Here is a 22,280-nt window from a genome sequence, read left to right on the forward strand (position 1 = left end):
CATTCCGTACTATAACTCCTGGGGAACCGTAGCATCTGGTTCATCATTTAAATATACTATATTGCAATAACAAAATCTTTGCTTTAAAATAACTTTAGACTTAAAAAAATAATTTAAAAATTAAAGTTAAAACCATAAATTAGTTTTACCTCTTTTACCTCTTTCTAACTTTAAAATATAAAAAATTTAATTAACACTATAATATATAATAAACGCTATAAACACTAAAATAAACAAACTTTTTCTTCTTGATTAAAAGTTTATTAAAAATGAAGATTTCAAGAATTTCTCAAACTTTTAAAGAAAAACGTTCCTTAATTACATTTTATCGACAGATAAACTTTATATATATTAAAACTTATATAATAATCAAATATTTAAACAACTCACTTGCTTATTTCATAATTGTTCAAACAGTTTGCGATATTACATTTTATTCTCATTGTATCTGGATGGTTGATATCTAAAATTTCAGTTTCTTTTCTCTCAACAGAATAATATAGTTCTAGAGCTTCGTTATATTTTCCCATATTCTGCAAACAGATTAAGATACTATGTTTTGTTCTCATTGTACCTAAATGCTTGATACCAAAAATTTCAGTTTGTATTTTCTCAACAGAATAATAAATTTCAAAAGCTCCGTTTTATTTTCCCATATTCTTCAAACAGGTTGCGATATTACGTTTCGTTATCATTGTATCTGGATGGTTGATACCTAAAACTTCAGTTTCTAATATCTCAACAGAATAGTAAATTTCTAAGGCTTCGTTATATTTTCCCATATTATGCAAACAGTTTGCGATAAAATATTTTGTTAATATTGCATTTGGATGCTTGATACCTAAAATTTCAGTTTGTATTTTCTCAACAGAATAATAAATCTCCAAAGCTTCGTTATATTTTTCCATATTCTGCAAACAGGTTGCGATATTACGTTTCGTTATCATTGTATCTGGATGGTTGATACCTGAAACTTCAGTTTCTAATATCTCAACAGAATAGTAAATTTCTAATGCTTCGTTATATTTTCCCATATTATGCAAACAGTTTGCGATAAAATATTTTGTTAATATTGCATTTGGATGCTTGATACCTAAAAGTTCAGTTTGTATTTTCTCAACAAAATAATGAATTTCTAAAGCTTCGTTATATTTTCCTATATTCCTCAAACAGGTTGCGATTTTATTTTTTGTTATTACTGTATCTTGATGATTAATACCTAAAATTTCAGTTTGTATTTTCTCAACAGAATAATAAATTTCTAAAGCTTCGTTATATTTTTTCATATTCTGCAAACAGGTTGCGATATTATATTTTGTTCTTATTGTATCTGGATGGTTGATACCTAAAACTTCAGTTTGCATTTTCTCAACAAAATAATTAATTTCTAAAGCTTCGTTATATTTTTCCATATTCTGCAAACAGGTTGCGATATTATATTTTGTTTGTATTGTATCTGGATGGTTGATACCTAAAACTTCAGTTCGTATTTTCTCAACAGAATAATAAATTTCTAAGGCTTCGTTATATTTTCCGATATTATGCAAACAGTTTGCGATAAATTATTTTGTTAATATTGCATTTGGATGCTTGATACCTAAAATTTCAGTTTGTATTTTCTCAACAAAATAATGAATTTCTAAAGCTTCGTTATATTTTCCTATATTCCTCAAACAGGTTGCGATTTTATTTTTTGTTATTACTGTATCTCGATGATTGATACCTAAAATTCCAGTTTGTATTTTCTCAACAGAATAATAAATTTCTAAAGCTTCCTTATATTTTTCCATATTCTGCAAACAGGTTGCGATATTATATTTTGTTCTTATTGTATCTGGATGGTTGATACCTAAAACTTCAGTTCGCATTTTCTCAACAGAATAATTAATTTCTAAAGCTTCGTTATATTTTTCCATATTCTGCAAACAGGTTGCGATATTATATTTTGTTTGTATTGTATCTGGATGGTTGATACCTAAAACTTCAGTTCGCATTTTCTCAACAGAATAATAAATTTCTAAAGCTTCCTTATATTTTTCCATTTTCTGCAAACAGGTTGCGATATTATATTTTGTTCTTATTGTATCTGGATGGTTGATACCTAAAACTTCAGTTCGCATTTTCTCAACAGAATAATAAATTTCTAAAGCTTCCTTATATTTTTCTATATTCTGCAAACAGGTTGCAATATTATATTTTGTTTGTATTGTATCTGGATGGTTGATACCTAAAACTTCAATTCGCATTTTCTCAACAGAATAATTAATTTCTAAAGCTTCGGTATATTTTCCTATATTCTTCAAACAGTTTGCGATATTATGTTTTGTTATAATTGTATCTGGATGGTTGATACCTAAAACTTCAGTTTCTAATATCTCAACAGAATAGTAAATTTCTAAGGCTTCGTTATATTTTTCCATATAATACAAACAGATTGCGATAAAACGTTTTGTTCTTATAACATTTGGATGCTTAATACCTAAAATTTCTGTTTGTATTTTCTCAACAGAATAAAAAATTTCTAAAGCTTCGTTATATTTTCCTATATTCCTCAAACAGGTTGCGATATTATTTTTTGTTATTACTGTATCTGGATGATTGATACCTAAAATTTCAGTTTGTATTTTCTCAACAGAATAATAAATTTCCAAAGCTTCGTTATATTTTTCCATATTCTGCAAACAGATTGCGATATTATATTTTGTTGTTATTGTATCTGGATGGTTGATACCTAAAATTTCAGTTTGTATTTTCTCAACAGAATAATAAATTTCTAAAGCTTCGTTATATTTTCCATTATTCTGCATACAGGTTGCGATATAATATTTTGTTTTTATTGTATCTGGATGGTTTATACCTAAAATTTCAGTTTGTATTTTCTCAACAGAATAATAAATTTCTAAAGCTTCGTTATATTTTCCCAAATTCTTCAAACAGGTTGCGATATTATATTTCGTTATCATTGTATCTGGATGGTTGATACCTAAAATTTCAGTTTGTATTTTCTCAACAAAATAATAAATTTCTAAAGCTTCGTTATATTTTCCCATATTCTGCAAACAGGTTGCGATAATATATTTTGTTCTCATTGTACCCGGATGCTTCATACCTAAAAATTCAGTTCGTATTTGCTCAACAGAATAATAAATTTCTAAAGCTTCGTTATATTTTCCCATACTCTTCAAACAGGTTGCGATATTATGTTTTGTCATCATTGTACCTGGATGCTTGATACCTAAAATTTCAGTTTCTATTTTCTCAACAGAATAATAAATTTTTAAAGCTTCGTTATATTTTCCCATATCCTGCAAACAAGTTGCGATATTATGTTTTGTTATTATTGTATCTGGATAGTTGATACCCAAAATTTCAGTTTGTATTTTCTCAACAGAATAATAAATTTCTAAAGCTTCGTTATATTTTCCCACATCCTGCAAACAGGTTGCGATATTTTGTTTTGTTATCATTGTATCTGGATGGTTGATACCTAAAATTTCAATTTGTATTTTCTCAACAGAATAATAAATTTCTAAAGATTCGTTATATTTTCCCATATTCTTCAAACAGAGTGCGATATTATGTTTTGTATCAAGCGTGATTTTGTTATTTTCACCATAAGTTTCTGTATTAAAACTTTGAAAAGATTTTAATATTTCGATTGCTTCTTTAAATAAACCTTTAGATACTAATAATTTTTTAATAGAAGTTGTCATGCGATGAAAGGTTTCAGAAAACTTTTTTCCGTTAGTGCGAAACATATAGATAAAATGAAAAACAAAATGATTTCCGTAATCTATGTGATCGTTAACTTCATTCAATTCAACTTTAAAATAATTTATGATTAGATTAAGATAGGTATTTGTACTTGAATTTCTCTTTTGAAAACGTTTACATATTAACTGTGTCAGTTCGTGTATTGTATATTTGTTATCATCAAAACAGTTTAGTAAAGAATAACTCATTAGTAATCCAATAGCTTCATCTATTAAAGACTCGTCGTTTATTTTCATTTGATTTGAAATTTTTGTTATAAACTGTTTACTGATGTTTTGACTGTTGCAATGAGATAAACAGTTTAATATATTAAATAGAAAAGGTTTAGTTTTTTCTAATTTTATTAAAACTAAGTTAATTGCTTCTATTGCAGACTTTGTTTCTTCCTCGGACGGAAAGTTATTATTGTCTAATATTACTGAGGATTTCGATTTATATAAATTAATGTATTTTTCTATTGAAATTTTATATATATTTATATATTTTATTGCCTGTGTAACTGCAAACGGATGATAACCAAGTTCTTTAATTAAGTTTCTTATGTGTTCGTCGCTTTTTTCTTTAATATTATTTTTAACATAAACGAATGCTTCTTCAGAAGTAAAAACATCAACTAGTATTTTGTTTACATTGTTCGACCACGTTCTCCATTGGGAGGTAATCAATGTGAATGAATTCGGTTTTCTTGAAATGTACATTGATAAATTTTTAACACTTTCATCGTCGACATTGTCAAAAATATACAAAGTCTTTTCATTTTTATAATAATTGTGAATTTTTTCAACAATCACTTTTATATCAAAATAATCTCCTTTTGTATCATAAACCTGGAGTCCTAATATTTGACAATGGTTTCTTATTGAAGTTTGTAACATTCCAAATTCTGCGTCAATCCAAACAAAGTTTTGATAGAAATTATAAGATATTTCACAATATTTTCTTGCAATATGGGTCTTTCCGACTCCCGACATTCCATATAATACTAAAGTTGACTTTTGTTCATCTTGTAAAAAGTAATCGTGAATTTCATGAAGTAGTTTCTTGCGTGAAAATAAATTTTCGGAAAAAGATTGATTACCTAAAACAGACAAAAGGTTAGATATATTATAAAAATGTTATTATTTCAATTAAAATAAATTTAATATCATTAAAAAAAAGTTTTAACTTCCTACTAAATTTTTCTTTTTTTTTCAAATGCAGTGTGTTATTATTAAATTTAAAAAAGTTTTTATATATATAAAACTATACTAGTTTTGAAAAAATTTTGGAATAAAGTTTTGTTATACTATAACAATTTTATATTTTAAAAAGGTTTCGTAAATAAATCTTAATGTGGTGTACTTTATGAACTTAACAAATTGAAAAACATCTATTACTCAAGAGAATACAAGTAAAAATACAATTTAATTTGCAGTAATTTTAACTTTGAACTGAGTTTTTGAATTTAAATCTCGGACTATGAAAAAAAACATTTTTTTATAGCGTGAGTACTATCAACTTTTTTTTTTTTATTACGAATCCTAAAAACTGTATAAATTTTTCCAAGCAATCAGAGAGAGTTGGCTTCTTATCATGACAAGAATAAATGGTAGTATCATCAGCGAACATTGCTACCTACACCACAAGATGTGAGAATATCTGGAAGATCATTAATGTAAAATAAAAAGAGTTTAGGGCCAGAGTTAAACCTTGAAGAACCCCTGAAGTTACAAAATAAATAGGAAGGTGCTGTCCATCGAGAAGAACCCCTGAAGTTACAAAATAAATAGGAAGGTGCTGTCCATCGAGGACAACATTTATTTTACGATTGAAAAGGAAGGACTTAATATTCTTAAAGATGTTACCAGATACACTCTAAGAAGAGAGCTAATAGGGAAGACCAGCATGCCAAACTTTATCAAAAGCTTTAGAAATGTCAAGAGCTATGGCCTTAACCTTTATGTAATGCATGATAAAACCTATTGGTTATTACTGTTAGTAAATCAGCTGTAGAACAAGAAGATCGAAATCCATATTGATGATCGAAACGTAAGCTATTAGATTCAAGATAAGAGATTAAGTGTTTGCTAATTATAGATTCAAAAACCTTGCTTATAAAGGGAAGATGATTAATGGGAAAGTAGTTAGCTCCGGAAAACACTTTTGCGAGACTGCAACAGGTATGTTGCCTGCACCACAAGTTGTAGAAGAGTCAAAGCAGGAAATTAATTTTAATACGGATGCTGGAGTGAAACGAATGTCAAGCAATTGATCAACCTGTTTGATGGCTATATCAGGTAGAACGCAATTAGTTGAATCAAGAAATTTTATTGATGAAAAGTTGTTAGCAAACAATCCAACTTTATCTTTAGGTGTGGTGAAGTCTGAACCATACAAGAGAGGTGGAATGACAGATTTGCCGTTATTATTGATACTGTTGAAGATTCTGAAGAAGTCACGAAGATCAAATTTTTGTGTTGAAATACACATATTTCACGACCTGAGAAGAGCGGGCTTTGGCATAAGATAAAACATTTCTTAATGGTTTCTAACAATAGTAAACAGATGCTTGTTTTCTAGAGAATTAATTTGCTGATAGATATGGAAGTAACAATTTCGAATAAAAATTGCGTCAGCACAATGTGAAGAAAAACAGGGAGAAGAGTGAGGCTTGACCTGAAATTATCGAGAGGGAATAAAAGATTCCCTGCCAACCTGAATCTACAAAGTTATGCTTAAGAAGCACATTTGTCAACAGGAAGATAAAAGATTTCTATCCAAGCGCCATCAGGAAGAAAGTTACGTAAAGAGTGTCAGTCAGATTTAAGATAAAACATGATGAAGCCGTCTCTACTTGTCAAACTGCGAACTCGATTACGAAACTCTATGCAAACTTAATTACGAAGTTGCAAAATTGGTTACAAGTTTGATGCATAACTCTAATCCTTGAGTATGGCATGGATGATTAAAATTTGTTAACATTTCAATTTGATTTCCATCTAAAATGTGAGTCTCCCATTTCAGATAAAAAGGAGTAGAGAGCCATTCTCAAAGAGTAGAAAGATGCATCAAACTTGTAAGCAAAACTTCAGATCATATTTACAGCTTGGCTAGTAGAGACAGCTTCATTTGCACAAGACTTGCATCACGAAAAATAATGCTTTTATTCAACACAAAAAGACAGTTTGAGACAGTACCAAATGAAACAGTTAGTTGAACTTTATTGCAGCTAAACTTCCACTCCTATTAAAACTTTAATTTTACATTATGGACTGCAAAGCTTATTTGCCAGAAACTCATGAAACAGTGTTTTTTTGTAAAAACTCAGCCCTCTAGCGGCAACTGAAGACATTAAAATATTTTTTGTAAAACTAAAACCATTTCTAACTTTTTTAATTAATAAATAATTTTATTTTCTAAAAAAGGTTAGAAAACCTGTTTTTTAAGAAAAATAAAACCCTAGCGCAAACTGAAGACATTAAAAAAAAAAAATTGGCACTTACTTTTTATAGTATTATGCAACTTTTCTGCTCTATTACAATTTCAAAATCAAAAAAAGTTGTTTTTCGATACACCCTAATATATATATATATATATATATATATATATATATATATATATATATATATATATATATATATATATATATATATATATATATATATATATATATATATATATATATATATACATCTATATATATATATATATATATATATATATATATGTGACCAATCTGACCAAAACCAGTCACATGTATAAAATTTTAAGTTTTGAGTGGGATACATATTTGAAAAGGTATAATATTCTGCTTTAAAATGATGCAAAAACTATTGCTCTAGCTTGACCCTAGCCAAAGTTATGAGCAAAAATGTAACATCTATATTAAAATTTTAAAACGGAAAAAAACGCGTAAATTTTTAAAAAAATTGCTCTGATTGGTCAAATTTCAAATGAGACAAAGAAACACGTGTACGCCATTGAATAGCTAAAGAGGTAGGCTTTCTAACCAAACCAAAATGTCAAGGTTATTATTGCGCTAGACAGTAATTTTTATTACTGAAAGTGGACCAATTTAATGAGTAATCACAGAAATTTTAAGACAATAGCCTCACAAAAATCACCAAATTAACCATCAAAAAATTATTTTTTATTAAAAGTTAAGTTTGAGTAGCAAAGAAAATTTAATTAAGTAAACAATTATGCAAAAAAATAAATAATGATAAAAATTGAATTTTTGAGATGTTTTGATGGTTTTCTCAATATAACATAACGCGACATCCGACTGGTTTTGGTCAGATGCGTCAAAAACAAAAAGTTTATACGCAGCCTTATTAATCAAATTCAACAAAAATATGTTTATATATATATATATATATATATATATATATATATATATATATATATATATATATATATATATATATATATATATATATATATATATATATAAACATATATTTGTTGAATTTGAAACTTTTTGTTTTAAATTTATTTCAATGTAATTATATATTTACAATATTTTGCTGACCTTTAGCGGTCAGCATCATCAGGTGCAGTAAAAAATGTTACAAAAATTGTTACAAAACTTTATAAATCAAACCATCAAAAAAGAAGACATTACGGGCGTAAAATAAAATAATTTTTATTAAATAATATAATGGCTTCAGTTAAAATTATTTTTATTTTTGACCAAAATAAATGGTATCCATGTTCTTTTGTTTTTATTAATTTTATTTTCACTGTTCAATTTTCTATTCATTTTTAGATCTTTTATACAGTTAACATAAGCAAGTTCATGGTTATTTATGGTATAAACATGATGGGTTGTGTTTTGACTCTGTTTAGCAATTGTACAGACAAAGGATTTTTTATGTTGGTATTTGGAGGTACTAAGTACAACTCCATTCGTACAAGCGATTAACAGCTATGTAAAAATTTGACTGGGGGCCACGTACATCATAGACTGAATATAATTTAAAATCATTAGCAAATTGTTTAAGTTTAACATCAAGCTCTTTATTAATGTGGATCACATCATTGATAAATAATAAGAATAGAGTAGGTCCTAGAACGCTTCACTATGGGACACTGCTTGTTACAGATATAGCGTTGTAAGTAACATTGTTTAAATTTACGACCTGTGACTTCATGTGCAGAAAATAAGTTAGCTGATTAAGAAGATTGCCAACATTACCGTAAGCAGGTAATTTCATTAGTAACTTGGGATGTGAAACTGAATCGAATGCTTTCTTAAAATTAAAATAAATAATATCTGTAGGAATGCAGCACTGAAGTCCACCCATGAAGACTTTCTAGAATATAAGTACAGGTACTGCGTTTACGAATAAAACCATGCTGCTCTTTTGTGATTAGGTTATTGAGTAAGAAATAATTTATCATTTTGTTATTAATGATTCTTTCCATTACTTGACAACAAGTAAATGTCAAGGAGATGGGTCTATATTTTCATGGGTCAACTGTTGGTCTTTTTTTGTGAATTGGAATAATGCTTGCTACTTTCCAGTTTAATGGTAAAGCACCATCTTTAAATGAGGTATCAAATAAATGGCTTAAGGGAATCGATAAACTATTAACACAATTTAGAAAAACATTGGGAAAACCGTCTAGACCAGTAGATGTGGTGTGTTTAAGTGCTCTCAGTGCTTCCTCGACTGTATAAGAAAAGAAGTTCATAGACGACAGACAAGTTGCATGTACATTAACATGATCCATAAACTTTGGTGATAAACCATTATCGACTGTAAAAACAATAAATATATATATATATATATATATATATATATATATATATATATATATATATATATATATATACATATATATATATATATATATATATATATATATATATATATATATATATATATATATATATATATAAACACACACATATATATATATAAATATATATATATATATATATATATATTTTATATATATATATATTTATATTTTATATATATATATATATATATATTTTTATATATCTATATATTTCATATTTATCTGCAAATGAATTCTCCAGAAAACAGATGTATGTTTACGATTGCTAGAAAATATTGTAAAATGGTATTGTATAATGCTAAAACCCTCTATTTTCAGGTCACAAAGTCTTGTATTTATCAAAAATTAGGCTCTCACGACTTCTGGAGAATCTTAAACAGTATCTATAATGAAGGCAAATCTGTCATTCTAACTCTCTTGTATAATTCAGGTTTTGTCACCTCCCCTAAAGACAAAGCAAAACTGTTTGATAAAAACTTTTTCTTAATATCATCTCTTGATTCCACTATTTGCATTCTACCTGATACAGCCAACAAAAAGACTGAACCATTGCTTGATATTCTTATCATTCTGTATCTAAAGCCATTTCCTGCTTAGTCTCTTCTACAGTTTGTGGTACAGACAACGAACCTGTTATAGTGTTAAAGAAATGTTCTCCGGAGCTGTCTATACTTACAAAACTAATTAACAAGTGCCTATCAAAGTCTTGTTCTCTCGCCTTCTGGAAAGCAGCATTTGTTATCTCTATTTTCATAAAAATGGATGACGATCTGACTTGTTTAATTACCATCCCATTTGTGTTCTTACTACCAAAAGCAAGGTTTTTGAGTCTTTAATTAACAAAGAACTAATCTTTAATCTTGAATCTAATAACTTACTTTCTGTTCATCAATATGAGTATCAATCATCTTTTTCTACTGCTGAGTTTGTTGCGGTAATAAATGATAGTTTTTATGGTGCATTATATAAATGTGGAGAAGTTGGGGCTATCACTCTAGATATTTTTTAAAGCCATTGATAAATTTAGAATCTCCATAATCTTTCTTCTAACATCTTTAAGATAACTGAATCCTTCCTTACCAGTTGTAGCATAAAAGTCGTCTTTGATGGACAGCACTCTGTTTCATATCTTGCAACTTTAGAGTTACTTCAAGGTTCTATCCTTAACCTATACTTGTTTTAATTTATATCAACAATCACCCAGAAACTCTCTCATCTAAGATGGCATTGTTTACTGAAGATACTACCATTTTTTATCTCTATAAATCTCAAATTGTAAACATAGTTGGACCTGCTTCTGCAGCTAACCTCCAACGATTATCACATTGTCAAAATGTTGCTTCTCAGCCATAGGTACAGATTTTGCACCAGATTATGTATGTCTTACTATCGGAATGAGACTAAGCATTTAAAGAATTAAAAATGTTTTTTTAATATTCACCTGATATTAGCTTTTAAACAACCTCCTAACTTACTAAAAAAACTAACTTCTTCAAATATTGAAGTAACTAGTAAGAAGATTCGTATATTCAAATGCAAAGATATTCGGTGCAAAATTTGCAAACTATACCTTCAAGTAGTAGATGAGTTTAAAACATCTAACAGTACTATTTGGAAAGTGAAAATTCATTTACAAAGGAAAAAAAACATGCAAAAAACAAGCATATACTAGTAAAACTAATAATTTAAGATTACATATAAACGGACTTATTTCCAGTTGCAGAACTGGCTTATCAAGTGATCGATTTGACAACCATGTTTATACTTGTCAACACACCCTCAAAAGTGTAATTAAACCTTATTTCCAACTTTTCGCCTTTCTTGAGCCTAACAATGAAAGTTTTTTGTTATCATATGAAGAGCATTTGCACAAACAAAAACAGATATTTCCTATAAAAAACATTTAATTAATATTTACTTTCTATAATTACAATTCAATCTTTCACAAACAATAGCTATCCATAGCAACAATATGAAAATTAAATTATTTTTGATTTAATACAAATATTTTGCAATAATACTGAAAACAGCACTACTGATGATTATTTGAAAGGCCTCTAGTGCTAATAGTTTTAATATACATATATATATAAATATATATATATATATATATATATATATATATATATATATATATATATATATATATATATATACATATATATATATATATATATATATATATATACATATATATATATATATATATATATATACATATATATATATTTTACACATATATATATATATATGTATATATATATATATATATACATATATATATATATACATAATTATATATATATGAATATATACATATATATATATATATATATATTTATATATATATATATATATATATATATATATATATATATATATATATATATATATATATATAAGTATATATACATTTATATATATATATATAATTTATAATAAATATGTTTCGACTATATCATAGCCATCATTAGTTAAAACATATTAATATGCTTAAATCAGTAAAATAAGTTAAACTAATAAAGACCATATAATAAAATAAAACAATGAAAATCCAATTAAAAAATGTAACAAATGTTTTAAAAACTATAAAAGAACCGGTAATGTTAAAAGGAACTAGGTTGAAAGTGTCATTTTCAAATGGTTTATCCACTGTTTTTGTATTTTATTTAAAAAAGAAAGATAAAATAATGCTATCAGTAAACATTTAAAGACAAAAAAGTAATTTTACATAATTAAAAGTTTAAAAGGTGTTAATAATTAAGGTTTTAAAAAACTGCGATTCAACTTTTCGCGCGCAGTTTTAAAATTGGAACTTAGAAATAATAGACAATTCGAAACAAATTTTTAACAATACCAAATATAAAATAAAAAACTGTTAATAAAAAATTATGATAGCAATATATAACAGCGAAGTAATTAAATAATTTAAAAAGTACTAGTTATCTTTTTTTAGATATTTAAAAAATATTTAATTTTGACAAAAAACAAGTAATTTTCATGAACTTTACTCTCATATCTTTTTTTATAATAAAATTAGAACATTGAGGTTTTTTGCATCAATTAGTTTGACTCAACTTTTTCCGGACCATAAAATACCATAAGTTTCTTAAGTACCAAAACGCGTCAAATTTGTTTGAAAATTTGTGTGTTGTTACTACTAGTAATTTTTAACAGTTTTACTATTAATTTTTACTTGATTTGTTTTTTCCACTCTATGTACATGATTTCTTTAAGTTTAAATGTAAACTTGTTGGAGGCTGAATCCAAAATTGAAAAAATAGCATGATTAAAACTATTAAAACAGCTTTCATTAAGATGAATATGTTTATAAATGTCCAAGTTTTTATCCCTTTTTTGTTGCTCGATTATTTGTTTCTTTATGTGGCGAGTAGTTTCACCAATCTAACAAGATTTGTCTGCGCATTTAAATTTGAATTTGAATGCGCAAAATTATGTTATATTGATTAACAAAAAAATTATTGACTTTTTTAGCAATCGTACTTTGGTCACTATACTCTGTTTTGTTTATGACAATTTAAGCAGGTAAACTATTTGATTTAATTTTTTTGTTCCCAATTATTTCTTTTATAGTATTCCATTTTTTTTGGTAATGTCATCAGATGCATTTTTTATTTGGTTCAAGTAGTAATTTTTCTTCAAACTTTTTTTTTAAAAAAAAAAAAAAAAAAGGTTCATATACATTTTTAAAATCTTATTATTTATATCATTTTCCTGTGATATTCTTACAATATGTTAATATGAGTAAAATATTAATGCAAGCAAATACATTTACATACATGCATTTTAGTTTTGTTTAAATTTATAAATAATTTATAAATAATTCATTTTATTTGAATCAACAACTCTTTAAAGAATTTAAAAAAAAATCATTAACAAAAATTGTTAAAATATTTAACATCAACACAATATCATAACTTTTAAACTAAATTGAAACTTGAATACTACAAATTATTTTGGAATGTTTTTGTATTATTATTATTTTTTGTTCTGATTCACTAACAACAAGATTGCCAGCATCCACTGTTAAGATAGGATTAAATAATACAGGTAGTAACATAGTAACATAAGTAACATAGATTAATGTAGATAAGTAACAAAACAGGAAAGAGGATAAACATCAATAGCAAAATTCCAAGTCTAATCGCCTCCATTTAAAGCTCAGAAAAATCTTTCAGTCATAGCATGTTGCAAGTTAGCCAAAGAGCAAGAAGATTGAAACCTGTATTAATTTCCTTACAATAAGTTATTTGATTAAGATAGGATGTTAGAAATTTGTTAATCAAAGATTCAAATGAAAAAATGAAACTTAATATATATTAAAAAAATTTAAATAAACTATATGTATTGAATAAAGTTAAACAAACTTACTTTCGTAACTCCCTGTTTTGGCAGAAAAACTAGAAGATTTTTCTGGTAAATCTGAAGTCTCTAAATAATATATTAAAGTTATTAATTCTAACAAACAAAAATATATACATTAAATATACCTAATAGAACTAGTTATAAATAAATAGTCACAGCAGTTCGCAAATCAGCCATGGTGCAAAAAAACAAAAAACTTTATTGATTGGTTGACATTATGTTATTTGACTTAAGATAGCACGTTAGCAATAATTTGAACATAGACTTCAAGATTTTTTTAAACAACTTCACTTCCAACAAGGCTACAAGCAACCACTATTAGAGTTGAAAATTACTGGAAGAGAAAAGATGAAGTTTGTAGAGCAAGATAACGATTGACAGACGACTTAAAAGATTGAAAATTATATGAAACAGGAAAACAAGATGTAGGAAGCAAATTCCAAAGAATTGATGTTCTAGGAAAAAAACAAGACGAATTGGAATTTTTGGAGCATTTAAGAAAAGTCACAGAACATGGATGAGATTTATTCGAATGACGAGTAACATTAAAATGAATTTTAGTAGATGGCACAAAAGACACTAGCTCTTTAGAGCAGTGCTCATTATGGTATTGGGTTGGGAAATAAATTCATTTGGTTTTTTTCAAAATAGATTATTTAAAAGAGTCGTTTGTTTTTGTTGCAAAATGTTTGTATTCATTAGACAGAGCCTCTTCTGCTCTACAGAACTGTGTTATTTGTTTTTTTAAATATTTTATTTTTTCCTATTTTTGACCCTTAGAATTGGAATACCCAGGTGGCAAAAATCAGCATTTTCGAGCCCTTCTTTTCTTTGCTTTTCATCGCGGTTGAAAAGCAGCTGAATTGGCAAAAAAAGTTGAACTGTGACCATAAGACAGTCTTTAATTATCTTTACTAAATGGGATTTGTCAAAAAGCTTGAAACCTGGGTGCCTCACAAGCTTAACAATAACAATAAAGAAAATCGTCTTCAAACGGAGTAAAAAAGTTCCGAGCACGATAAAGAGATGCAATTTTAGCAGATGCTAACTTTTCAATGGACTTAAAATACGGTTGCCAAGAAAGATTGAAAGTAAGAATTAATCTTAGAAAATGAAGGGTAGATAACTCATCAAATACATTACCGTTCATATACAAGAAGATCTAAATTATTGCAATAATGATTGGCTGAAAAAAATTAGGTTTTATCTGAATTAAATTTCACCAGTCATTGTGAGCCCCATATTGAAGTAGAAGTGAGACCCTTTTCAAGCTCAATTGTCCCTCCAAGCAATCAAAGAGTGGTAGTATCATCAGCAAACAATGCCACCCTAGATGTGAGAATATCTGCAAAATCGTTAATGTAAACTAAAAAGAGTATAGGGCCAAGGATTGAACCTTTAAGGAACCCTTGAATTTACAGAATATAAAGAACAGTGCTGTCCATGAAGGACAACTTTTATACTACAATTGAAAAGGAAGGACTCAATAATCTTAAAGATGTTACCAGATACACTGTAAGAAGAGAGCTTATGTTACAAGATACACTGTAAGCTGTAAGAAGAGATCTTATGGAGAAGACCAGCATGCCAAACTTAATCAAAAGCTTTAGAAATGTCAAGAGCAATGGTCGTAACCTCTCCACCTCTATCTAATGCACGATAAAACCTATCGGTTGTTACTGTTAGCAAATCAGCTGTAGAACAAGAAGATTTATTGATAATCAGAAAGTAAGCAATTAGAGTCAAGATAAGAGATTAGATAGCAAATCAGCTGATAAGAGATTAGATAGCAAATCAGCAAATCAGATAAGAGATTAGATAGCAAATCAGCAAATAGCAAGATAAGAGATTAGATAGCAAATCAGCTGTAGAACAAGAAGATTTATTGATAATCAGAAAGTAAGCAATTAGAGTCAAGATAAGAGATTAAGTGTTTGTTAATTGAAGATTCAAAAACCTTGCTTATGATAGGAAGAAAACTAGTAGGACAGTTAAACATATCAGATCGCTCTACAGAATTTTTGAAAATTTGGATAACAGATACTGTTTTCAAGCACGCCGGAAAGCAAGTCTCTTATACGCATTTGGTAAATTTTTAAAAGTATGGATGGCAGCTCGGGCATACATTTATACATATAATATAAATATTATATGTATAAATGTATGTTTAATTGTATGTTTAAATGTATATAAAATTTTATAATAAATATGTATTAAGTAAAGTTAAACTAACTAACTTTTATAATTACATTTCTTGGCAGAAAAACTTGAAGATATTTCTGGTAAATCTGAAGTTTCTAAATAATATATTAAAGTTATTACTTTTAACAAACAAAAACTTTTACAATAAATATATCTTACATAATTGGGTAAAATAAATAGTCACAGCAGTTAGCAAATCAGCCATAGTGTGAATAATAGAAAAAATGTATTGATTATCTGATAATGAGTTATTTGAGTCATGAAACATGTTCGCAATTTTTTGATCAAATGCCTAAAGATATTGAAATAACACCCTATAATGAAAATTTCGGACAAATTTTAATTTCATTTATTACTTAATTTATTTTATGCGCGCAAAAAATATTTATACTTATTTGAAAGAGGATTTTACAACATATTTAAATTTAATTTAGTTAAGTTAAAAATATTATTTAAATATTAAAAATAAATGGTCAAAGTAAAGGACCTCAAAAAATTTATGGAAATTTTTTACCAAAAAAATCGAGAAAAAGGTAAAGCGTTTGTTGATAAGCAGTTTATGGAATGGGGTTTACCCAGATTCAACTGCTTACAATAAAACTGTAATATTGGAGAATGGATCTCTAAAAAGAAAAGTTGGAAGTGGTCGAATCGCTAAGGTAGCTACTAAAGAAAATGTTTCAATAGTTGCTAGAGTTTTTGAAAATAAGTCAGGGTGCTCCCAAAAGAAAGTAGCTCAAGTTTTTAACTGTAGTCAAACTCGAATTTCCCAAGTATTAAAACAATGACTAACATTCAAAGTTTCAAAAAAAACAAAGATCGTAGCCATCAGCAGAAGAAAGCTATGCGTCCTAGATGTTGTAAATTGTACAAAAATTATAAAAAACTTGGATTTTATTATGGATTGTGAAAGCTGTTTTACCTTAAACAATAGCACATTAGCTGGTAATGATAGGTTTTATGCCGCTGATCCTTCTCAATGTTCTGACCAAGTAAGATACAATTTGTGTAAAAAGTACGAGGACAAGCTCTTAGTTTCGTGTTGCATCAGCCCCCGTGGAATAAACCCTCTTTATATTCATCACAGTAAGCAGGCAATCAACCAATACTGATCCAGCTCGATCACAATACGCAAAGGCAAAGTCAGTCATCGACTTTTTAAAATTGAAAAAAATCAACATTGTACCCAAAGATATAAACCCAGCTAACGTTCAAGAAGCAAGGCCAATTGAAAACTTTTGGGGTGATTTAAAACGGCTAGTGTACGAGAATAATTAGGGAGCTGAGAATTTGGAAGAGCTTCAAGCAAGAATTAGATATTGTTATTCAAAGATGAATAAAGAAATTTTCCTTACTCAAATAAAACATCTTTCAAAAAAACTTTATAACATTGCTAAATATGGTATTTGAAATAATTATTTTAATATATTTATAAACTACGTATACTAACATTTTAACAGTTGAAATATTAAATAATAAATTTTATTAGTTCTTAAAATATTATTTTTAAATTTTTTCCAAAATTTTTTTTATGAGGTGTTATGTTAAATATAAAGTAAAATTAAATAAACTGACTCTATATTTACCTTTCTTGACAGAAAAACTGGGAAATAGTTCGGGCGAAAATGAAGTCACTAAATAATATATCAAAGCTATTACTTCTAAGAAACAAAAACATTTATATAAAATATACGTATGGAGATTAATAAATATATCTGTAACTTGAACTGTATTCTTTTATTTTCTATTTAAAGTAAAAAACTATTAATTATAGCTTGTATATAGATGTAAAAATTTCAAAACAATATGAAATAATTTAAAGGACTGATATTCGAAACTGAATTGCGCATGATTGAGTTATTTTAATTATAAACCTCAAAAACAGAATGATATATTTATTTTATTATAAAAAAGTAGCATTATCAGCTTATAGAGTCACTTCAGATGTAAAGTTATCACAAAGATCATTAATGTAGATAAGTAAGAAAACAAAACAGAGGATAGATATGTCAAGAGCAATAGCCATGTCCTGGTCGCCTCTATTTAACGCTCAATAAAATTGTTTAGTCATAGCAGTAAACAAATCAGTCACAAAGCGAGAAAATGAAAAACTTTATTAATTGTTTGAAAATAAGTTATTTGACTCAAGATATATAGTTAGAAAGTTTGTAGATCAAAAACTCAAAGATTGAAATATCTTAAATATTAAGTAAATTTAAATAAACTAACTTTTATTATTATCTTTATTAACAAAAAAAAAAATTTATTTTTCAAATTATTTTAAATATTTTATATAAGTTTTTATATAATTTTGCTTCTTTTGAGACCTAACACAATATACTTTTGAACAACTATTTTTTTGATAATTGTAGGGACCCCTCTGATGTTTAAGGGTCTTCAGCTACCCTTGAAAAATTTTTATTTTTGAAAATTATTTAGAAAGGACATGCGCAAAGCACTTTGACAGTTGCTTGTACAAAGCGGAAAAATAGTTCAACTTCTTTGAAATTGAGTAAAGATAATTGATATCATATATCAGAAAAAAGATAATTGATATCATATAATTCGCAAGTATCCAAATTAGCTATTATACCAGTTCAAGGAAAAATTGGTCTGCCTAATTTTATGTAATTTCTAAACACAAAACACCTTTAATTAATTAAAGCTTTTACACTTAATACTTCTAATAAAATTAAGTATTTTCAGACATAATACTTCTATTCAAATAGTCGAAGGTTTTAAACCAAAGAGCAATAAAGTTAACATGTCAATTCAGTTTCTTGCTTTTCTTTTTTCACAAACAAAAAATTTTAATATTTTCCATTTAAATGCTTCATAAACTTCTTCCTTAACAAAAAAGTTTTCATGTCCTTTTAAACCTTTATTCCTTTGAAGGCTGAATAAACGTAAATTTCATAAGCGCGAATTGGCATAAATGCAAACTGGCGGAGGTGCGAATGTAAAATTTGTGTATTTTCAGCCTCGAGTTTTTTTTTATGCCGACAGAAAATATGCTATTTTTGACTTGGTCAATACACAACACAAACACCAGCATTGTTGTAGTTTTGGTAAGGACACCTATTTTAGATTTTACATTTTTAATCTCAGACAAACTGAAGACTTAAGTAGCATGTTATTTAAACTCTTTTCCATGAGCCAGAGTGACAGACTTGTGGGTGCCTTCAATATCTGAAATAATTTTATCTTTGTGGAGCTTTAGATAGTTGGTGAGCATAAAATCTTTGTCACCTGTCACATATATATGTCTTAATATCTTCTGTTGGTAGTTATATTTTATTTTGTTAGTAGTTATTATATGAGATAAATTAATGCAGCAAAGTTTTCATTTGATTCATGAAATTTAAAAGCCAACCAATGCTAATGTTAACACCTATAGAATAACTTTAAACAACTTTTCAAAGGCTGAAATCAAAACATTTGTACACAAAGTTTTAAATTCTTTAAGTATCCTTCAAGGTAATTTTTTTTTTATGTTTTGACATTGATAAGACAGCAGCAAAACTAATATCAATTTCACTGAGTTAAAGCATTTAAAAAAAATCTTTTTTTTGACACTTTGACAAAATGTTGCCATAGACACTTTAATGTCGTCATAGAGACTTAGATAGAATATTGCAAACCAGTCAAAAAAACAGATTTAGATAAAAATTAGAGTTAAAATAAGGAAAAAGGTTTTTTTAAAGAATTTTGGCACAGAAATGAATTTGGCCGACCTTCTAAAGCTGCTTGACATACTTCTTCATCTTCGATTTCAGCTATGTTTTCAAATGCAAGAGCAAATGGGTTCTCTTGACTAGTTATAGTCTGCAAAAGTTCAAATCACGTATGCAACAATCATTTTTCTATTTCAAAAATTCAAAGCAATATTAGGATTAAAAATATATAACTGACAATACGAAGGCAGAACATCTTGATAAGGTCTCAGATTACCAACATGATGCACAATTTGTCTGCAAACCCTAAAACAGGGTGAGCCATGATTTGACAGAGGAGCTATTCAGGCTGTGAATGAAGCAAAAGATAAACATCCATTATAATTTTTGACATCCTTGAAGAAATTTTGAATAATGGCATAATCAACTTGGTTGCCTGTCAATAAATCACTCATGAGCAGAGGATAGAGTTAAAGTGGAGCCAAAACAACTTTTCTGGAATGACAGCACAAAAAATATTTACCACCACTTTACTGACAAATACGATTCATTTCTACAAGGTTTCTCCATTTCTCTCTATAAAAACATTATTTATTGCAATACAATGCATTCCACGCCTAAGTAATACTTGTCTAGCCTTATTCCTTTTAATTTTGCGACAATAAATTTCTTCTTGTCAAGCCTCATTCCTTTCATTTTGATATCAAATAAGTTCTTCTTGTCTAGCCTCATTTCTCTCATTCCGATGATTTCTTCTAATTTCAGCAAGTTATTTGACATAACTATGTTAAGATACTACTTTTTATTATTTAACTACTACTTTATTTGACTACTACTACTAGAAACTATGTTAAGATAAAACTTGATTTTTGCAATACTAATCTAAAATCAGTTGTCTAGTCAGGTTGTTTGTTGGGCCAGGTTTTCCTGCTACTGGGGACATGTAACCCTGCTTCATGTCCTGCTGCCTTATTGGATTTTTTATGCAAATGCTAGGAGAAGTCAACTAAACTTAAAACAACCCCTGCCTAAGGGCTCTTAGTTGAGTTAAGACTAGAGTTGATATCTCGATAAAAACACTCATCTTGGGCAGATGTTAAACACACCTGCTACTGTCTTGTAAAAGGCCTCCTAGGGAAGGACTTTAGGCCTAAACAGATTCTATCTGTTGACCAGATTCGCACCCCTTCTTTATCTATTAGGCTGGCACAGATGTGTTTATAAAACATTGTTTCCAGTTTAGGATATTGAATGCTGGATCTTTTTGACTCGATGCATAGTTTTGCTTGTGTGTCAATTTTTATGAATAAGCAACTTATTATATTATTGCCTAATGCAGGTACACCTCATAACCATAAAACTTAGTTTTATGGTTCTGAGGCTGGCTAGTAGTCAGGTTTCCCGAACTCTGTGGCAGTTCTCAGAGAGGCTGATTCCATCAAAAGCTGAAAAATATCAGAGTACTAACAGTGCAATACTGCAAATATCTCCCTGTTTGTGATGGCACTCCCAGTGCCATCCCGAAAAATGGTCTTCCTGTTTGTGCTTTTGGTGTGCATTGTTGAAGCCACATTTGAAGTCCTTTGTTACTGCTTACGGTTTGTTAATAGTAATGAGGCAATTGCTTGGATTATTAGATAGTGTATTGAGTACTACCTATATTTTGAGTAAAGTTTTAAAAAAAACTTAAAATATCTAAAGTACCAAAAACTATAAAACACAAAAAACTATCATCATCAACAAGTTCTCTGAACCTATCATTAACTAAAATTTGTGGTCTTCGATGTTAGTTTTCTACTGTTGAGTCTTATCACTTGCAAAGTTCACCAGGCTAAGTTGCTCTTTATGAGACTTATTTGAGTTCAGCTGTCTCATCTTGTGGTCTTAGTGTAAATGGTGGTCTTTCTTTAATTCTTTACCACCTCTCTTGTATGGTTTCAGACTTTGTCACCTCACCTAAAGACAAAGCTGAATTGTTTGCTAAGAATTTTTTATCAATACATTTTCTTAATTTGACTAGTTGCGTTATACCTAAAAAAACAATCAAACAGGTTGATCCATTGCTTGATATTCGTATCACTCTAGCATCTTTATCAAAAGTGATTTACTGCTTAGACTCTTCTACAGCTTGTGGTCCAGGCAACATACCTGTTGTAGTCTTGCAAAAGTGTTCTCTTGAGTTGTCATCCGTACTATTTAACAAGTGCTTATCAGAGTCTTGCTTTCTGAAATGCTGGAAAGCGGCATTTGTTATCCATATTTTCAAAAATTCTGGAGAGCAATTTGATTTGTTTAACGACTTTAACATTAGTCTCCTTCTTGTCATAAGCAAGGTTTTTGAATCTTTAATTAAAAAAAACTTAATCTCTTATCTTGAATCTAAAAACTTTCCTTCTGATTATCGATATGGACTTTGATCTTCTTGTTTTACAGCTGATTTGCTATCAGTAATAACCG

At 28.0% G+C, this 22,280-nt stretch overlaps 2 protein-coding genes across 2 annotated transcripts; both read right to left on the reverse strand.

The window, feature by feature from the left end:
• Window positions 1–644: 644 nt before the first annotated feature.
• Window positions 645–1,412, reverse strand: LOC136073990 (uncharacterized). Its single transcript, XM_065786288.1, has one exon. It carries the CDS (start codon window positions 1,410–1,412, stop codon window positions 645–647), a length of 768 nt encoding a protein of 255 aa, XP_065642360.1.
• A 150-nt stretch (window positions 1,413–1,562) lies between these two features.
• On the reverse strand, window positions 1,563–22,010 carry LOC136073991 (uncharacterized). The gene is made up of 5 exons (XM_065786289.1): window positions 21,972–22,010; window positions 19,884–19,974; window positions 16,185–16,244; window positions 13,954–14,013; window positions 1,563–4,852 (listed from the first exon to the last, which is right to left on the reverse strand). Exons 1-5 carry the CDS (start codon window positions 22,008–22,010, stop codon window positions 1,563–1,565), a joined length of 3,540 nt encoding a protein of 1,179 aa, XP_065642361.1.
• Window positions 22,011–22,280: the final 270 nt, after the last annotated feature.

The sequence above is a fragment of the Hydra vulgaris genome, chromosome 01 (genome assembly GCF_038396675.1).
Source record: "Hydra vulgaris chromosome 01, alternate assembly HydraT2T_AEP".
Lineage (NCBI taxonomy): Eukaryota > Metazoa > Cnidaria > Hydrozoa > Anthoathecata > Hydridae > Hydra > Hydra vulgaris.

Excerpts from the sequence above, each read along its gene's own strand:
- LOC136073991 (XM_065786289.1), bottom strand. The coding sequence starts at position 22,010 with ATGACAACTCAAGAGAACACTTTTGCAAGACTACAACAG. Across the intron at positions 19,975-21,971 it reads CTTTTGCAAGACTACAACAG|ACTATAACTAGTCAAGAGAA; the intron begins GTATGTTGCCTG and ends GAACTTTTGCAG. Across the intron at positions 14,014-16,184 it reads CAAGAAATGTAATTATAAAA|AGACTTCAGATTTACCAGAA; the intron begins GTTAGTTAGTTT and ends TATATTATTTAG.
- LOC136073990 (XM_065786288.1), bottom strand. The coding sequence starts at position 1,412 with ATGGAAAAATATAACGAAGCTTTAGAAATTAATTATTTTGTTGAGAAA.